General features: G+C 37.4%; 1 protein-coding gene across 1 annotated transcript in view; it reads left to right on the plus strand.

The window, feature by feature from the left end:
• Positions 1 to 20,295, plus strand: part of MYBPC3 (myosin binding protein C3) — a 51,482-nt gene that overhangs the window by 16,280 nt on the left and 14,907 nt on the right. The window contains exons 16-28 of the mRNA XM_040558158.1: positions 430 to 535; positions 4,373 to 4,539; positions 4,929 to 5,094; positions 6,042 to 6,148; positions 6,478 to 6,507; positions 6,666 to 6,802; positions 8,327 to 8,404; positions 9,782 to 9,941; positions 11,415 to 11,519; positions 13,159 to 13,347; positions 15,370 to 15,504; positions 16,728 to 16,895; positions 18,381 to 18,469. Of these exons, the coding sequence (XP_040414092.1) occupies positions 430 to 535; positions 4,373 to 4,539; positions 4,929 to 5,094; positions 6,042 to 6,148; positions 6,478 to 6,507; positions 6,666 to 6,802; positions 8,327 to 8,404; positions 9,782 to 9,941; positions 11,415 to 11,519; positions 13,159 to 13,347; positions 15,370 to 15,504; positions 16,728 to 16,895; positions 18,381 to 18,469 (1,637 nt within the window). The remainder of the gene's footprint in view (positions 1 to 429; positions 536 to 4,372; positions 4,540 to 4,928; positions 5,095 to 6,041; positions 6,149 to 6,477; positions 6,508 to 6,665; positions 6,803 to 8,326; positions 8,405 to 9,781; positions 9,942 to 11,414; positions 11,520 to 13,158; positions 13,348 to 15,369; positions 15,505 to 16,727; positions 16,896 to 18,380; positions 18,470 to 20,295) is intronic.

Consider the following 20,295-nt stretch of genomic DNA (forward strand, 5'->3'; position numbering starts at 1 on the left):
GCTGCAACTGAGAAAGCACAGGAAAATAGCTCAGTAACAATTATTAAATCTCATTTGGAAAATGTTTTGTTTTCCAACAATAGGGCTAGAAACTTACTTTAGAAATTAGCTTCTGTTCAAGATAAATACGTACCTCAAGCTTTACAAGCAGATCAAGTAGTACAGAAAAATAATGCCTCTGTCTGAGAATTTTGGAATTTATATGAAAACTGATTAATCTTATGTTTGTATTCTCTCTCATGAAGTAAATACCAAAAGGTCATCTGATAACCTTGGTAATGTGATCCAGCATAGTAAGTCTTAAGTTCCAACTCAGAGAGCATCACCATGTATTTTGCCAGGGGTTCTTCCTGTAGAGCGCTGACTGAGACCTATCACTGACATCAGCCTTTCAGAATATTGTTTTAAAAAAGGCCTCTTCATTTCCAGAGCCTCCAATCCTGATCACTCACCCACTGGAGGACCAGATGGTGATGGTTGGAGAGAGAGTGGAGTTTGAGTGTGAAGTGTCTGAGGAAGGAGCTACTGTAAAATGGTAAGGGAATAGAAAAGGGAAAAAAAAAAACAACACAGCAAATAAGAAACAGGCCATATTCCTCCATGGGACATTCTAGAACCAGTGTTTGTGGAGAAGAGCTGTGGACTAAAAAGGATGAAGGCATCCTACATCAGTGCTTTCAGAAAAAAAGTATTTATCCTCCTTCTATATATCAAATATTGAGTAGACACTGGGAGGCCAGAACGTTACAGAAAACAAATGAAATCTAGCTATTTTATAAGTGTCTCTAGAATTTCTTGTTCTGCGGCTACAGGATGCTACTGACTCTACTAAGCTGTTAACATTAAGGTTTTCTAAATGCTTGACAGCAACGCATAACTATTACACAGACTAATCAGATCCACATTGTGATGAGCTCTGCTCTTCTCAATTGCAGTGAGGTTTTTTTTCCTTAGGTAAAAAGTCAGTGTCTGTTGAGACAGAGGGAAGGCCATTGACTTATTTTAACACATCTGTTGTGGTGATCCTGCAAAGCCAGTCATTATGTATATGCAGCAAGTGGGATTAAGATGACAAACATTGTGCCAATAGAGTTCATTTTGCTGGGCATTCCAGCTGAGGGGAAGACGGAAGGTTCATACTGCCTGGGCAGGCACAGCAGGCAGTGCTCACATACCAGGCCTTAGGCACACTGTTCTCACTTCATTTCTCTACCAGATGAAATTCTCTTGTGCTTGTTAACAGCTTCAGGCACATGGTTATCAACTGTTCCCACAATGCCCATTACATTCTTGGAAAGTGCTATCACTCATCTGCTCTCCCAAAGGAAGGAACTGAGAATTTAAATAGAGCCCAAGAGCTGGTACAGCATATGCATTACACTATTAAAACCACATGCACAGGCACACACGCACTATTGTTCAGGAACTGCTTACAGATGCCTGGTCACAAGAGATGGGGACCACCATATCTGTCCCTCTCAGGGCACATTGCAGCTGCCACACTTTGATCCTATGCCTTTGAACGACTCCCATACATCTTGCAGAGCTGTTATCTGTGGGATGGGCATTTGCTGTGACAAGGGCAAAATGGCAGCTGTCTCTGCCTGAAATGCAGCAAGTGGTCAGAGAAACTCTTCAATGCATAGCAACAGAAAACTGAGCAGCTAGATATTTACACTACACACATCTACAAAACATAACTGTTTTTATGGGAGACTCAGTCAGTGCTCTTTGGCAATAAGGACACAGGAAAGAAATGTCCAAGAAAAAACATGAAATATGGTATGGAGAAACAGTTCTGGTTTTATGTCCTTTTAGGTGAAATGCTCTACAGTTTAAGCTAAGTAACAGGCACTAGCTAAAGGCACCTGTTACAGTTCTTGCACCCTTTAAACCTAGGAGATGAAGTCACAAGCACATGAAAAGAAGCAAATATGTGACTTGCACAAGACAGATAAGGCCTCCAGCCTCTTAAGCGTGGCCATCAGACTAGGGCTTGGAGAATTCATCATGTGGGACTCTTCACAGTGATCAGGAAAGACTGTCCTCTCAATCACCTAGAAAGATCTCACGTTATTCTTACACAGTACTAAGGAATAGTCATTTCTAAGCTTCAGATGGCCTTGGAAATAATACAATTATTGAAGAAAAAGATGTAATAAAATATGTAGTTTTGACTTGATTTTTCTATCTCTGAATGCTGGATGTATCATCCAAATGATACAGTTCCAAACAGCTCCAAATGAAAACAAACTGTAGTAATGTAATAATAACAATAAATCTGTGTACCCCCACTATTACACAGTTCCTATGTCACTAGTATCAGTGAGTTTGGATCAGATGACCTAGAGTGGTCCTTAAACTAACGCTTCCAGGGTTCTATTAAATCCTCTTCTTACCATTTAATATCAGTTGATATTTCTGCTTCATCGCTCTAGTTACCAAGGGAGGGGCTATAATATTACTTTATATAAAGTTTTTCCCTTTTCGCCGCAGCAGTACAGTATTTTAAGTCAGGCGATGCCTGGGAGGTCTCTTTTGCAGTTTATAATTTTATCATTACACTATTTGTCAGTACACCCGTCTGCAAACACTCTGCTCATACTCATCAGCAATCTGATAGTCACTAAATCAAACAAAAGATAAATATACTATTCCCTTCCTGGGGTTTTAAGACACTGCTCATTGCAAATAGTCTATTTTCATTATTTAGACAAGATTTCAAGAGATCTCTTTCTTAACCAAGGGCTGAAGAGAATATTGAAATATCTTTGACAATTCACATGTCAAAATACATCACCAAAATAAATTAGAAGTTCATCTTTGGAACAGTAGCCACGGCATGTGTGTGTGTGTTTTTGTCACAGCAGCGTGTCGAATTTCTAGATCATAGTCCATTCTCAGCAGTTCAACAAAGGTTTGTGCATTGCATTGTAGCAGTTGCTCCAGAGCTAAGTGCATACATGAGAGCATCAGCCTAGGAGAACATCTTGCACCTGACATCAGACTCCTGCCACTCAGCAAGCAGAGGAAACATAATCCTGGCGTAACACTAAGCACTGTGTTTCATGTGGTGTTGCAAGCATTCTGCTTCCTCCCTCACTATTGTTGTAGCCCTGTGATTTGGACGGTAGGCCAGGGTTTTTCTAATCCAACTGTAAATTCCAATAAGCTGTACTCTAAAGAACAGTTAGGAGGGGATAAACTGGAGCTATTTTGAAGTGAAGTTGCAGCAGGTACATCTAAATCACAAACTAGGATGCATGTCTCTGCTTAAAGCTTTAATTTGTGATTTACATCAGCAGACTCTGACACAGGCAAAAGATTTCTTTGCATGTATCTACTTTGAGATTAGAAATAGACCGTTCTAATGAGTCCCTAAGCAGCACTGCCATTTCCTAGCCTGTAAGCACATTTGTTAAGCTGAATAGTCACTAGCAACAAATAAGGAAAATAACACTAGATAGAAAGTAACCTCTTACTTTACTAAAAGCATTACATTTTTTCTACTTTTTTCACGTAAATATCAAATAGAAAAAAAAAGTTTACTAACTGCAGTGGTATCCAGATAATATATTCTAATAATAAAAAATATAAAAGGCTACAAAAGGAGGTCAAGCTGAAGAAATTCCAAGTTATTTTCTTGGATCTTGTTTATGTTCTTTAGGATTAAGGACAGGAAAACTATAAAAAGTCTTACATATTTTTGTGTGACCTTGACTAAACAGCTTGAATCCTCTCTGCTCGCTTCCTTTCACGATGATTGGAAATTACAATAATTAAATTTCCTCTCAGGCTGCATGGTGAAGCTTAATTTAGTAATGTCTTAACTATACTGTGGCATCCTTGAATAGAAAGGACTAAAAAATCCAAAATACATTTTCATTCAAATCCATCCTAAATTTTTCTTCTTTTACTGATGTCCACAAACCATGAAATTATAATGACTACAATTCACATCAAGAAAAGTAAGACTTTTAAGTCATTATTCAGCAAGTCCTTACTACCTTATGGCAACTTTTAAGATAGTACCTTCACTGCTGGTGAGGTATTTCTTCATCCCTGTATCTTCTACAACATGTATTATACTGTCATGTGTATCTATAGTATATAAGTAATAACAATCAAGAAATTCCTTGTGAAAGAACAACCTTGAACCAGAAGTCAAATATGCAGTAAAAAATCATGGTCAAGCTAGTAAGATTCTGGTCCCTAGCAGTTCTGGTTCTGATAGCATTTGTGAAATAGTCTCACTTTTGTTAACTTGAAATGCTACTAAGATTAGATTTGTGTCTTTCAATCTCTACTGAGCTGACTCTTACTTACCTCTTCCACCCATAGAAAAATAACTCAACACCATTTGGCATTGCAGGGAGAAGGATGGAGTTGAGCTGACACGGGAAGAAACATTCAAATACCGATTTAAGAAAGATGGAAAAAAGCAGTATCTAATTATTAATGAGTCAACCAAGGAGGACAGTGGACACTATACCGTGAAAACCAACGGTGGGGTATCAGTCGCTGAACTAATTGTACAAGGTAAGCACAGGTAATATTATGAAACCGGAGAATCTGAAAACATGAAAACAGGCTGAAGGTAACTTTCTCCAGGATAGTGCAGAGGGGTAGCATCATCCTTGTGCCAGGGAAAAAGAATATTTCATAGGTGGCATTAGGTTTGATAACAGAGGCCTCCAGGAGAACTCACACCTGTGTGCCGGATGTAACAGATACCCTGATAGTAATAGGTGCTTAGCTATCAGTCTTGTTAAAGCCCTGCATGCTGTGGATTTTCCTTCATATTTCACCTTTCCACAAACAGCTTGCTCAGCCCTAGCCTTTTCTACTCAGTAAAGCCACACCGACTGTTTATTAACAGATCTATGCTGATTTGTTGATTTCTGTACTGACTATTCTTGCAATATCAGAGAAAAAGCTGGAAGTTTATCAGAGCATTGCGGACCTGACAGTGAAGGCACGTGACCAGGCTGTCTTCAAGTGTGAAGTTTCTGATGAAAATGTGAAAGGAATCTGGTTGAAAAATGGCAAGGAGGTGGTACCAGATGAAAGGATAAAGATCTCCCACATTGGCAGGTTAGTCTTGTTTCCGAAAGCATGTACACGTTTGGGTATTACGTTACAACCCACAGGAATTATTATCTCAGGGGGACAGGAATATAAAACAAGACTTTGTCCTGGCTCCAGCTAAAATGAAAAAGTTAAAACCTTCTCATCCACAATCAGCACATAGTCACAGGCATGCTTTGGTATGTGTTTTGGCATTTTGCATGTATGGAATCAGTGGTGCATCAGCAGAATTTGTTTTCAGTTTTCATTTGGATTTCATGTTTTGTTGGTATTCAAATCATCTAGAAAACACATTTTTGGTAACTTTAAAACTAACAGTAGTGTTTAGACAGATTAATATAGCATTTATGTATAAGACCCTTCAGAAAAACTACTGATTTAAGTATAAATATTAACCCATATACCATTGCACCATTCTGTGCTCAAGTTTCTCAGTAGCCTAACTCTTACTGGCAATCAAGACCAGGAAACTTCCTAAGATACATGGGTACTACATGTTAGCTAAATTCTTCCTTGGTACTCCCTTTCTCTACTCTGTTTTGAATTTACAGTAATAGAGGGATGGAACATCAATTTTTAGCTTGTTTTCCACACAGTTTACTATATTTACAGTCTGATCAAATTAAGTCAGCAATGTTACAATTGCCCTTTTTAAGGGTAAATGACCAGACTAACAGAAGCAGAGAAACAGCTTCCTCTATTCAGAGTAGACTACACATTTACCTTGACAAGAAAAATCCACTCACAGACATCATGCTGAGATGGATTTACTCAAATACTGAAAGCAGAGCAGCCTACAGCCCTAGAGGTTGTTGACTTGATGTTAGGGAAAGGGAAAAATAAATAGTAATGTTTGTTAATAACCTATAGCCTGCACCTCATCTCTTGAAATAGCCTTGTTTCTCCTGGAAAGGTAAGGTAAGGGAGTGGAACATATTTGTTCATGTTTCCAGAATCCATAAGCTAACTATTGAGGACGTTACGCCAGGTGACGAGGCTGACTATTCGTTCATCCCTCAGGGATTTGCTTACAACCTTTCTGCCAAGCTTCAGTTTTTGGGTAAGTTACCTTAGAATATACAACGGGATTTCCACAGGGATAAAAGGACGGAACTAATCCTGGTCATACCAGGAAAGACTATGGAGAATCTCATTCCAGATCCCTCAAGACAGGTGCATTACATTACTTTTGCCCGTTATTTTGCTGTCATTGCTACATTGTTTTACAGAGCCTGTTTTCCAGTTTATTGCATTAATATATAGATGTATATGCCTTGAGAAGATTTAATGACTAATGAGTTGTAAATTACTTTTTGAATGCAAATTATATGAAAATTTGGTTTTCAGATCTATTTATCCTAACTCCCCCCACCTCTTTTTTTTTTCCAGAGGTCAAGATTGATTTTGTACCAAGAGAAGGTAAGAATATTCGTTATTTATACGCAAGTAAACATGTTTTTAATAGCAATGGAAACTGTATCTTCATTTTTAATGAGGAGTTGACATAAGTAGTCACCTCTTTTTCATACAGAACACTCAAACCATATTTTAAACTTATTTCTTTGCCTTTGCTATAGAGCCTCCCAAAATCCACCTTGACTGTCTGGGCCAGTCCCCTGACACTATTGTTGTGGTGGCTGGGAACAAACTGAGATTGGATGTTCCCATATCAGGAGATCCAACACCCACTGTCATCTGGCAGAAAGTGAACAAGGTAATGTGTAATCTGACACAACAGCTGAGGCAAGAAAGCCACATCGGGAAATTTATTTTCTTTCTCAAATCTGTCTGTGATTAAAAATTTTTATTTAAAAGTATGTTCATGTTCCTTTTTTAATTATTTTATTTTTTAACTCAAGAATAAAAATTAAATAGCTGCAATGTAGTTCACTGGGATTTATCTGTTTTTGTAGGAGTCACCTTGAACTGTGTTTTTTTACGAACTTGCCTTTTTTTTTTCCTCCAAAAGTAGAGGCTGTATCTATATGAGTAGACATACATGCAGATGGTCGGATACCATATAGGTTTATTCTCCTAATACTTCAGAGAAAAAGAAATTAATGATCGGTCATCCCCATGATCTCACCTGATAGTATGGACAAGTTCTGGAGGTGGCAGTTTCTTTTTACCATCTTTCTCAATAATTCTTCTACAGTTTGTGAAGAAGATGTGTTCTCAGCAGATCAGTGGGGTAAAGCTGCATTTGGTATAACAAAAAGAGAGGACGCTAGCTATTTGCCTAATCAGAGCAACTGCAAAACATCAAAGAAAAAATTTAGAACCTAGACACAAAAGTGTTTAAGTGAGCTTCCTTCCTGGCTATGTCAGAACATCCACACCCCTCACCATCTGTGTGCTCTTGAGCTATAACTAGCACAAAACACAGACATAATTTGCATAAGATTCTACAGCATCATTACACTTTCCATAGGTAGTACAAAAATAAATAGATATAGACAAAATAATATTGCCAATTATATTCATTTTCCCAGTCTCATTTCTTCACAATTTTGCAGCATTCTTTGTTCAGGTGGACATATTTAGTAACATTTATGACTTCTTTCTGCAATGCAGAATTAGTATGGAACCTAACAAAAAAGCCATTCATATCTTCTTAAGGAACCAGAAGCAGTTTTTCTGACTGTCTCATACAAATATTTCAAACCCTACACCTTATTATTTCTGTAGTTTGAGGTCTGAAGATGAGTAAAAGGAGCCAAGATTGATCTGAAGGATGTATAGCACATACTAACTACTGAAATCCTAAGCAAACAATAGCAAAGTTTCAGAATACATTGTTTTATGTATGTTACAGACGTGACTATATTTCTGACTATTAAAATATATATATTGACTTACTATCCCATTGTTAAAAAGTAATCCTTATTTTTGTAGCTATACAGAATAACTGTTACGACAGGATGCACACAGACTCAGAAGCAGTTACTGTTCTACTGCAGGAATGCATCTTTGTTTATGAAGCTGTAGATTCAGTTTTGCTGACTTATCCTTCCTTTAATTCACTACAGTCCGATACATCTATTTCCATTTCTGCTTTTTACTTTCATATCTGTTGTTTCCTTCCCAGCACTGTTTGCTCTCTCACTTTGCTCTTCACTTTTCTCACACCTCCATGTTCAAGCACCTCAGCACACCTATGGATTCTTCTGTCTTGCAGAAACACCTTTACTGTTCTGCTCAGAAAATTCAGCTTTCTGTGGTTTCTTTGTTTATCTAGAAAAGCGACCTGCTTCGAAGCAATGACGACTCCGTGACTCCCTCAGAAAACAGCAGTGATTTAAACACTGATAGTAAGGTAAGTTCCTTATTATTTATGCTGACACACAAATATGCTCAGTGTTTTCCATACAAATGGTCCTATTCAGAAGAAAATAATATTCAAGTCAGTAGATATTAAAACTGGTGAAGCAAATAGCACAGCAAGCCCAACATCCTGCCTCACAACAGCAATTACCAATGACTTTAAAAGGGCAAAACAGATCTGGAGAGTGAATTTTGAGTAAGGTATTGGTCAAGAAAATCTCCTTCTAACCACCGTTATATGGTGGCTGGATCACAAGGAATCAAAGAAGTTGTTTAAAACACACTTGAATGTATTTGTGAATGTTTATCCCCCACTTTTCTTTTCCACTAAGCTTCAATAATATCTAGAGGAAGAAAACTAGGACAAAATCTTGCAAGACACAAAGAAAGATAACAATGAGTCAAAGGAGTAAGCAAAGTATGTACGAAACAGTCAAAAGAAGACTTATTTTCCAACAACTTTCCTTTTTTGTAATAGACAACTTTTTGATTTTGGTAGATACAAAGTATTTTACATTTGCTATGCCACAATACACCTTTCTCAGGGCACCTTTCTTCTCAGGGTTAAGATTCTGCTGTGCTAGTCACTAGACGAGCACAAATGCTTCGTAATGCTTCTCCCAAGTCTGAAGATATGCGGGCACATAAAGAATAGAGCATGTTATAAATGCACAGCAAAGTTCCTGTGGTTATGTTTAGACCTCACAGTTGAGAGAAGAATCATAGAATCATAGAATATCCTGAGTTGGAAGGGACCCATAAGGACCATCGAGTCCAACTCCTGGCACCATACAGGTCTACCCAAGAGTAGAAAGTTATCCCATATCACGTTCTTGAGTGACAGAAATCACACTGATGCCATTAACAAATAAATACATTAACTTTTTTAGAAGGAAATTGATCAGATCTGTTATCTGATGCCAGATGTAGATATTGTCGAACAGGAATGTTTGCTCAAATATCTGAATTTGAATCTGTAACCTCCCTTGAATTTACAATCTACACAACTGTTATCCATGAAACTTTACATTGATACTAGCAGTTATCCCAATTAGGAATCTGTAGTATCGGGTGTGTGAAACTAGCAATAAATCATAACAACCTGGGGACTTTCAGAACCAATTCTTCTCAAAATTACTTGCTTTACGCATGCCATTTAGTTGATATTTTCTATTTTCTCCATACAAATGTGGAGAAATACAAACATTCATAGCTTTTGAGTAATTTCTCCATACAAATATGGAACATAGCTATTGAATAATGTTGATAATATTCAAAATGAAGCTTTCCACCAGCTTACATACAGGCTCATTAGGCTGTCTCTGGCACAACTCACACTGACTTTTTCTGTTACTTTCACTGCCCACAGCTTCTGTTTGAGTCTGAAGGCAGAGTTCGTGTGGAGAAGCATGAAGACCACTGTGTCTTCATCATTGAAGGAGCTGAAAAGGAGGATGAGGGAGTATACAGAGTTATAGTTAAGAATCCAGTGGGAGAAGACAAGGCTGATATCACAGTCAAAGTTATTGGTAAGTGAAGGAAGGAAATAACCAGAGCATGAAAGTGTATTGAGTTCATGAAACTCACTCAACTCTGAAATTGACGCAGGTTCTGAGTTTAAGCTTAAAAAAGAGACAGAAAATAATCATAAAGGCAGGAATGCTATCAGTTACAAAATTTGACAGAAGTATTTTTCATAGGTAGTTTCCTGCCACGTGCAAAAGAAAGAGAACAACTCCCAGTGGAAAACCATGTGTTTTCTTTTTATGTTTCCAGTTTCAGATGATCCTAACATTTTACAGATTACATTCCCTTCTAAGGAACACACTTCAGGCTAGTATGAGATGAGAAAAACCTCCTGTCATTGTGTTGTTTTACATTTTTAAACAAAGATGACTTCCTTCTGTAATGAGTAAGCAGCTAATGGAATAAAGAGAGGCAGCATATCAGATACAAGATAAACAGACTGACACTGTGAGTCGCAGAAGAGCTGGGGGAAACATGTTTTTGAGTCAGTAATTTTTATCAATTTTCTCATGTTTAACTTGTTTATACCCTACCATGTATATGACAAATGCTCAGGTTATAAGCAAACCTTGAATTGATAAACTGGAATTACTTTCATCTGCAGTATTAAAAGTTAGAATTAACTGCTTTTCATCTTTTATATCTCCAAAATAACAAAATATGTGAGACACGCAGCCTTTATATTCTAGATAAAGTTTATTCTAGACAGAATAAGAAACCCTGGAGCAAGTCTCTTGTTACAGGATTGAGAACAAACTACTACTAGGTTTGGATTGCTGGCTCGCATTTGAGTGGAGGACTGGTGAAGCTGTTTGCTAAAACACCTAGCAGAGTTCTATCCAGTGGTTTGAGGTAAAAGAGCCAACAAATGAGCACAATGTCTAATTTTATTTCCTTATGGACAAAATAAAGGCAAGAGGCATTCTCTGTCTACAAGAGATTTCACTACATACCAAACAAGAAAACACCAATGTCGCCTCCCACTAAAAAGTGGGTTCCGTGTGTTTTCTTTTTCCTGGTTCATAGCATAAATCTATGTCAGTCGTGGATGACTAAATGCAGTTTATCGCAGTTAGTACACAGCTGATTACCCAAAACCTTGCGTTTTGCAAAAAGGTGATTATGTCTGAAAAGAACAAGATAGCTGAATAATTAAACGGTATTTAAAAGAAAACCAAACTAACCTGGAAGCATCAAAAAGTAGGATTCACTCTGGACTAAGACCATGCATTCTATGTTGTATCTACTGTTGCAATCTGACAAATTTCTATCATTGCCTTTGTAGTGCCATGATGAATACCACTACTACTAGGAAATTCCTCAGGATGTCTGATTTTTTTTTTTTTTAAACTATTTATATATATGTATGATATGCAGGAAAAAAAAAAAAGAAACATTAAAGAAAATTATTTCATTGATTTGTGGACAATACATGAAACAGTAACAACCCCCATTCATTCTCACGTTTTCTTCAGATGTTCCTGACCCTCCAGAAGCTCCCAAGATCAGCAACATTGGAGAAGACTACTGCACTGTGCAATGGCAACCACCTAAATATGATGGTGGGCAACCAGTACTTGGTAAGAAGTGCTGAAACACAAAGTTGCCAGCAACATCTCCTATATTATTGCTGCTCCTTTACAATGATGCCTAAGGATTTCGTAAGTGTATTCACTCTAGGAAGGCTGACCCTCAGACACCAACTAAAGTAGCAAATTTTCAAATAGGTCAATTCCGGCCCTTCAATGTTAGGTAGATGGTGCCCCCTGCCTGTGCTGTTTGAACCCAAGAAATATTTCAGCAAGTTAGCAAAGCAGAAGATGCTAAAGCTAAGTATTCCCATTCAAGACAGAAATTTTAGGTCAGTATACACGCCTTTGACCTTGCTTAGGAATAACAAAACAGAGCTGTGATCATGTCAGGTATCAACTCCAGACTTCTGCAATCTCAAACACTCATGCAATACATTTTATTTCTTTTTAGAAAGCTAGTTCATAATTCTCCTTCACATACAACCACACACCATGAGTCACAAAACATATTTCAAACTCTTTAATGACTTTAAAATCTGTACTAAAACTGGAGGCCAAAATCATCGTGTGATACAGGAAACAAGCTGAATGAAGCAAGAGTATCACCCATACCATGGTAGGTTCTCTGCAGAGCATGCTGTTTGTTAGATAGAACTCCCTGTGACCCTCAGAAGGAAAAGGAAGTAAGGCAGGATCTTGGCCAATTTTAGAAAAAAATCCTCTGGACTCCAAATCTAGGAATTTGTTTAATAAAGATCACTGGAATTTGAGTTTCTTTTTAAAAATGCACTGAAACCTCTATGGAAGTCCCATGGAGATGCCAGAGTTAGAAATGTTCTACAATTCTTTTAATCCCTTATACAATATCTGGAAGAGAGGAGTTTGTATTTGCTTTTGAATATTTTGACCTCATTCACTCACGCCTCATTTAATTCAATAGAAGTTACCTATGCAGGAATAAAAAAGTTACTACTGGGCCAGTCTGTTGTTTGAGAGGAAGCAAGCAAGAATTCAAAGTATTTGGTGCAAAGATACCTAGTAATAGCTGTCACGTTACCACAACCAGCCCCCCTGCCCTTGACTGGGCAAAGCCCATGACCTTGGTTTATATAGTTGTCAGGATATACATTTCATAAAGTTATTTGGTTTGTTTTCACTGTCAAAGGAACGATTTTGTTAACGTTCCACCAGCAACTCTTAGCACTACATGAGGAAGTAGTCTTATGCGATTAGCATAAGACTGTGCTAATAATTGAGCTAGACTAAAATACCTGAACGAAAGCCAAAAAGCAGCACCATCCATTCAAAAAAGGTTGCAAAAGCAAGTTTAAAGACCAGAGAAAAAGGTGCGTGTGTTCTTGTCTGTCTTTATACTGTTACAGACACAGGCATTCTACTACAGCCTTTATTATCTGTATCTAGCAGATATAGAAAAGAAATTCACACCCCATCTTCACTCTTACATCCTTTCATGGGGCTCAACAAGTATAATTGTTCAGGTAAGAATGTCAGACAGAAAGTAATACAAAAGGAAAGTTGTGGAAAATACTGAAGCCTCACAGAACTCAGACAGTAATTCTGGATCACATTTGGCTCTTTATGTCATAGAAGAAAGGTGCTTTTCTTGTTTCCTGCATGTGAAACCATAACTTGCAGTTCCTTTACATCATAAGAGATATCCCTCCAGGCTATATTTTAGAGAGAAAGAAGAAGAAGAGCTACCGATGGATGAGACTGAACTTTGACCTTTTAAAAGAGCTAACCTATGAAGCCAAGCGAATGATTGAAGGAGTAGTTTACGAGATGCGGATTTATGCTGTGAATTCTATTGGCATGTCCCGGCCAAGCCCTGCCTCTCAACCTTTCATGCCAATTGGTGAGTTCTACCCCACTCCGTATTATTTCTAGGACATAACCAAGAACAGGACAATTTTCACCTCTTCAACTGTCCTTATACCTAAAAAGAACATGTTAGGAAAGAGGTTATGCTATATTTAACCAGCCTTTTCCTTTGTCATCTCGTCATCTTCCTCTTCTCTATCTCTCATTCCCCTTCCTGCAAAGCACAGAGGTTCCAGTTTCATGAAATTGCTGATGAATTTTTAGTTGTTATAATTAGAAGTGTGAGAGTCAAGCTGGATCTGGAAAGGGGGAGAACTAATTGAGAGAAATTTCCCTGTCCCTCTCAGTTTCCCCCATTGCCTTATGGGTGCAAATATCACAGTATCCCACCCAGCACTCCATTAATCCTGGCCTCTCCACAGCTAAAAGGATAGCTGATTAAAAAAATATTTAAGGAATGATTTCCTATAAATAATCCTTCTCATCGCACCAGTACAGTATCTCCTGCAGTCTCTGAGCTGGAGCAGAGAGTCCTCAGGAAGCCTGTCTGCTAAGAGCTCTGGAACAAAGAGCCACAAAAACACAACTAGCTGGAGATTACTATGACTAGAGTTGCTACATCTACAAATATCAGTGAAGGGGGACAACCTGCTGAAGGAGATAATGTAAAAGATGATGCAGTGAAGGGGTCAGAAGGAGCGGATGAACTGAAAGAAGGGTCTCGTAATTGTGGATTTCAAACACAAAACAGCTGGTCTGCAACAAAAGAGGGCAAACGAAAACCATCAGGCGGAGCTACTGAAAAAAAAGGTCCCAGGTTTTCATGAGATGGGGAGTTTTGCTTGATTAAGGATAACATTCTCACTTACTGCTTGAGAGAAGAGGTTTGGGGTTTTGATCGTGTACTGTGTGGTTATGTATGCTCCCAAATGCTTTTGTCTCATTTGCAGTTCACTGTTCTTGATCCCATTTGAATATGAAAAATTTTGACATCGTTATAGAAAGGAAAGTGGGTGATGTACTTTTTGTAATAACTTCAGGAACTAAGATCAATTTCAATCTGTTCCACAATTTATAAAGCTGTATTTAACTTACTTTATATATGAAGTATTTCTAATATGTAATATGTAAAATCTCTTAATTATATTCAAAAGCTATCCAGTTTAGAATATATATATACACACACAGAGTATACCAAACATATATTTCTTTAACATAATTGCTTTTATGCCATGCATAATTAATATTACATTCCAGTAATTCCAAATGTAATTTTGAACAAGTTATCTTTGTTTGCTATTTTACAGTAGCATTTGTGCGTATTCACAATTTGGGATTCTTCAGTTAAGGCTTTTCTTGTTTGTTTCCTTTTTGATTAGCAGACAGGAGTTGTGCTTAGGAAGACTGAATCTAGCTAATTGTCCTCCTGAACTATGGATTTAAAAAGAGACATGAGACTCCTGTTCTGAAAATATATGAAATAGCTATATGTAACTGAAGAAAAAATTTTTTGGCCCCAAAATATTTCTCTCTGATATGTCTCTGTTACAAATGAGCCAAACAGAACTAGTGTTTCAGTAAACAGAAAAAAAAGCTTGTAGACATTTTCTTCACTGTTTGAGGAAAATGCATTACGTCAAATTTAGCCACTAACGATTTTTGTCTAACTACAATCAGGGTGTAAATACAGCATACAAATTGTATGCATTTTTTATTTTTAAACTTTTCTGCAGACTTCTGCTGTCTCACTCACCTACAACTTCTTTTTTCATTGGCTTTTACATATTAAGGGTGCATACGTGAATAGGAACTACTGTCTTAACCTCTTATCTTCCACCCACCTCCCTCAAACCCCCAAATATAGGAATCTTACACCACACTTCTATTAAAATGAAGTATTAGGTATTACATTTTACAACTGGGCTTCAGCTAAATCCATTTTATTAAAACAGACAGTGATATATAATTCAGATAGTAATCACAACTTGTACAGCCGTTGAATTCTCACAGTTATATTGCCGTTTCTCAGAATTTACTTCCACATATTTCCTTACAGCTCCTCCAAGTGAACCAACCCACTTTACAGTGGAAGATGTCTCTGACAGCACTGTTGCCTTGAAGTGGAGACCCCCTGAACGGATCGGAGCAGGGGGATTAGATGGCTACATTGTGGAATACTGCAAAGAGGGATGTAAGTAAGCACGAGCACTAGGCAGCAGCAACTGAACATTATTAAAATACTACAGTTGCAATAGTTTCACTGAAATATCACAATAAATAACCTTATCCAGTATCTCTAAATTTGAACTCTAATCTATGGCTAACATCCTTGCCATCCATCACTAGCCTTACTCCGACATGACAGTCAAACCATGACAGTTACGTCAACCATAACCTCATATTCACAATCATAAATGTCAACAGAGGAAAGTATTAAAAAATACCAGTACTGTTCTATAGTCACTGTTACACTTTTGTAGTATTCAAAAATTGTGTATTCTCTAAAAACCAATATAATACCACGACTGTAAGAATATCAAAGTTGCAAGTAACTGCTACCTCATCTCATTTAATACTCGTGGTCTCATAATAAGAATAGCTGCACCATATCTACAACATTCAATTTACTGTGACGCTTATTGTTTTTGTATATGATGCAAATGTTATTGTATATAACTTTTATGTTATAAAATCAAATAATCATTTCAGCCATGGGATTTTCTCTGATGCTGAACTTGTCATATGACCCAGACTAGCATTTTTGCAGGGTATAATTTATCCAGAACTCATTTCTAGTCTTTAGCGAGGTATCGTCATGAAATTACCAGAACCCCTAAGTCACTGTCACAGAAGAATAATTTTATCAGTAGTACGTCTGTGCTATTAGAGTAACTAAGGAAGCCCTAGGAACTCTGTTCTACCACATCAAACAAGAAAGTAAGAATAAATTCCAAAAGTTATGCGCTCTATTATTATTTTCAGTATATACGGCTCTCACCATTCTGTTTGGATACCCACAGAAGATATACTTCAAGAAAAAATGAAATCGAGGCTTCGCTTTCTAGCTAAAAATGCTTCCACAATTCTCCCCTCCATCTTCTGCTAAAGAAAATAAATGTAGAGAAGCCCCACCAGTCTAAGCTCCATAAAACAGAATGTCAAAGAAAGCACCCAAAGATGATTCCTGTACCCTTAACTATTTTGAGTAAAATAAAGTGTATGCATTCCTGAAGTGCATGTGTAAATACACCTTCTAGATCAAGAGTTCTTTTCCAGCTCAGTTTATTCCATTTTAAGCATGGTATTGCATGTTAAATTCATTTTACCTTAATACAAATTTACTTTCAATTGTAGACAAGCCATCAGTTTGGAAAAATAATATGTTATTACAATATGAAAATCCTGTACTTGCAGCTACAGAATGGATTCCAGCTCTTCCCGGCCTAACTGAGCGTACATCTGCACTGATTAAAGACCTGGTGACAGGGGACAAACTTAATTTCCGTATAAAGGCTATAAACTTGGCTGGTGAGAGCGGAGCAGCAATAATCAAGGAGCCCATTACTGTTCAAGAGATCCTGCGTGAGTACCTAGATTGAATAAATCTCACTTATCTATTTCCTCTGGTCAAATATCTAATCATGTACACAATGCAGAAAAGATCTGGGACTGACAAGCCCGTGCCTTCTTCTGAGGATAACATCCAAACAGCTCTTTCAGTCTGACTATGAGCCAAATATCTTCTGCGAACATTACCTTACTGTCCAGGTCTTCTATTTCTAAAGCGTAGTTTTTAAGACAAAATCTTACTTTGTACTTTCAAACTATATGCGCTTCACCTCATAACAATAATGGCATTGTCTGCATTTAAGTGGCACATTATTTAATATTTAGGGCTCTGCTGGAAAAGCTGTTATACTACTGCAAAAGGACTGCTTGGACTGGGGCAAGAGACCTCTTAACATAAAAGCAGTTATCTGCACCTGATTGTCCTCGATTATTTATTAACACTCTGTTTATCACCCAATAGCAATAGATCATAATTCATTTGGCTGGAGTCCAGAAGATATCATGAGCTGCTAAGAGTGGATCCCTCAACCCTTACTCACACAAAGTATCTGCCGGAGTCTCACTAACAGTAAAACAACTCCGTGTAAATGAGAGTTGTAATGCATCTCAAAATCAAATGGATATGATGACATATACCCTAACTGTAGGTTAATAAATCCTTTCTATAAGTGACTGTGAAAAGAACAAGGGGCACAGGGAGAACATAGAAAGCTTTCCAGTGAGGTAGAGGAAAGCAGGGAATGGAAGAAAGAACAAGACCTATGGTCCTAAGGTTAGTGAAAAGTAAGCTGCTGCCCTCTTACTCCACTCCTTCAATCTCAAAAAAGAACTATAATTGAATGACTATAGAAAGGTAAAGGAAATTCATTGATTGCTCTACTTTCTAAGTTCACACACATACCCAAATGACAATTTGCAAAGAGCTGTAGTAGCAATAGAGCAACAGATTAATCATTGTCTGTAGTTACTCTTTCACTCCAAGAGTCCTGTCCTCAGTCTGGTTTTGGGATAGAATACCCAACCTGTCCAATGGGGCTTTGAGCAACCTGATTTAGGGGGAGGTGTCCCGGCCCATGGCAGCAGGGTTGGAACTGGATGATATTTAAGGTCCCTTCTAACCGAAACCATTCAGTGATTCTACTGAACTGAACTCCAAAGAAATGAAGCCCACACAGAGGGCTTATATCCAACAGAAGTCAGCCAAATCTAGCATTCTGAATGCAACACAATTTCAGAAGTCCTGCTGTCAATGCAACCACTGAAGCTGTAAATATATAACAGATTTGCTACTAAAATTGTATCTGGTAGCCAAATGCATTTGAAAGTGCTCAGAGAATGATCTGCTCCGCAACTGTATAAACAGTCTTTGCACAATTTTCTTATGCTTACATGTATCCAAGCCCCTCCTCTTTAGTGTTTTGCCTTATTTGTCCTATAAGTAATATTTCAAGTAATCTAAAGCCCAATATTTAACATATTACTAATGCTTAACTGCAGAGCGTCCTAAAATCTGGCTGCCACGCCATCTCAGACAGACTCTGGTGAAGAAAGTGGGTGAGACAATCAATATTGTGATCCCTTTTCAGGTAAGTACTGGCTTCTATTTTGTCATAGCTATTTATCATTACTTACCTAAAGTAGTTTCCCTTATGCGAGTTCCTGCTGCTTCACTCATTGAAAAGTATTAAACAAAATATGGCTGGTGATTAAAAAAAAAAAATAAAACTCCCAAACATTAGAAACAAAACAAAAAACTCTGGTTTCAGTCAGTTTTTCTTACTGTCCCAGTTTCTTCCAAAATCCCTCCTTTTGGTGAAGAAGGTAACTGCTCTAACTCTACAGCCTTTTCTTGTTAATTGACCATAGAATGCATCTTACAGACATGCAAAAAATACACACACACTCTAAAAATAAAAAATTCAAGCAACTACACTTCTGAAGCCAGGGTATATTATATTACTGGGCCATTTCTTAGACAAAAGTGTGTAAATTCATTTCTGTAAGTCTGCTTACAAAAACTGAGTTTGTATGCAAATAGAATATGACAACTAGCCATATACAGAATCTGTGTGTACAATAAGAATACCTTAGGTTTTCTTAATAATAAGGTATTAATATACATGAGCTCAAGGTGTTAAAAATAAATAAAAAAAAGGCATAGCATGGCAAGTATTGTCAAGAGTAGCTACATGTAGCTACAGGTTGTTATGGCAGACACAAAATTGCTAGTATATTCACACAGGCTGACCTAGGAGAAACCTACCCAGCTACTGTTTTTTTCTACAGCTGTATAAGCAATTTTAATGGCTATTCATAAAACACCATGTGCATTTTTTCGGGTACTATAGTCTCGATAAAGCACAAGAATTAGCGTACGAAAGTAAAAGGTCTTCTGAGTGAAACATGGGAACAGAAATTATAAACTGCAGATAAACTGCAGTTCAGAGAGAGATCTGCTGTAACACAATATATCATTTAGTCTATTCCTCAGACATAATTTGAAAAAACTAAAATTTCTTTGCTGTCCACAATTATCTTTATGATAATTTAATCACTATTATTATTGAAGAGTTTTGAAATTCTCTTGTAATAGGTGCTAGAGGTATGCAAAAGATTTCTTCAGTGAGGGAGACATACATTCACGTTACCTACATTAATTTGTTTGGAAAGTATCAGCAGAGAAAAAAAAATATATAAGACCAAAATCTATATAAAATATCACAAGTATTTTGCTTTGTGGTTAATGGGTTACATGAAGAGTTGCTTTTGCACAGAGATATATCCAATCAGTAAACAGTTGCAAACCAGCACATGGAGTAACTGCTTTGAATTGCATGCTTGCATTACTTTGACATTATCATATTATATTTTTTCCTTTCATGTTTGTTACCTCCAAAATTGCTAAAACATCCCCTTCGCGGAGGTTTAGCCACATGTAAAGTTCAATATTTTACATATATTTTTCAGTTACATAAATATTTTAAAACTTATGAAAAATAATTAAACTGATATTTTTGCTGCTTTAATGTCTGAGCTGAAGAAAACTTACACAAAATTGACAAGCTGTTCCCTAAGCAGAGGAAGTGACAAAGTTTATGGGTTTATCCATTTGTGTCCTATGTCCCCTATACCTCCAACTTCCTAGCATAATAACCCTCTCGCTTAGGACAGGCTCATTGCAATACTCCCCAGGAACTAACAGTTCTTTGCCCTCCTTCCCTAAGTAGGCCTAACTGACATGTCCTCAGTTCCCTGGGCCAGAGAAAGCACACACTGCAACTAATCCAGGGCTTCACTTACCTTGACTGATCATTCAGCTGTTGCCAAACAAAATACATAAAGACAAAGTCTTCCCTGACTTTTCCTCAGTGGGGACACTGAGCTTTCTGTTCACCACCCTGTCATCAGTTTT

This window comes from Cygnus olor, chromosome 5, assembly GCF_009769625.2.
Source record: "Cygnus olor isolate bCygOlo1 chromosome 5, bCygOlo1.pri.v2, whole genome shotgun sequence".
NCBI classification, from domain to species: Eukaryota; Metazoa; Chordata; class Aves; order Anseriformes; family Anatidae; genus Cygnus; species Cygnus olor.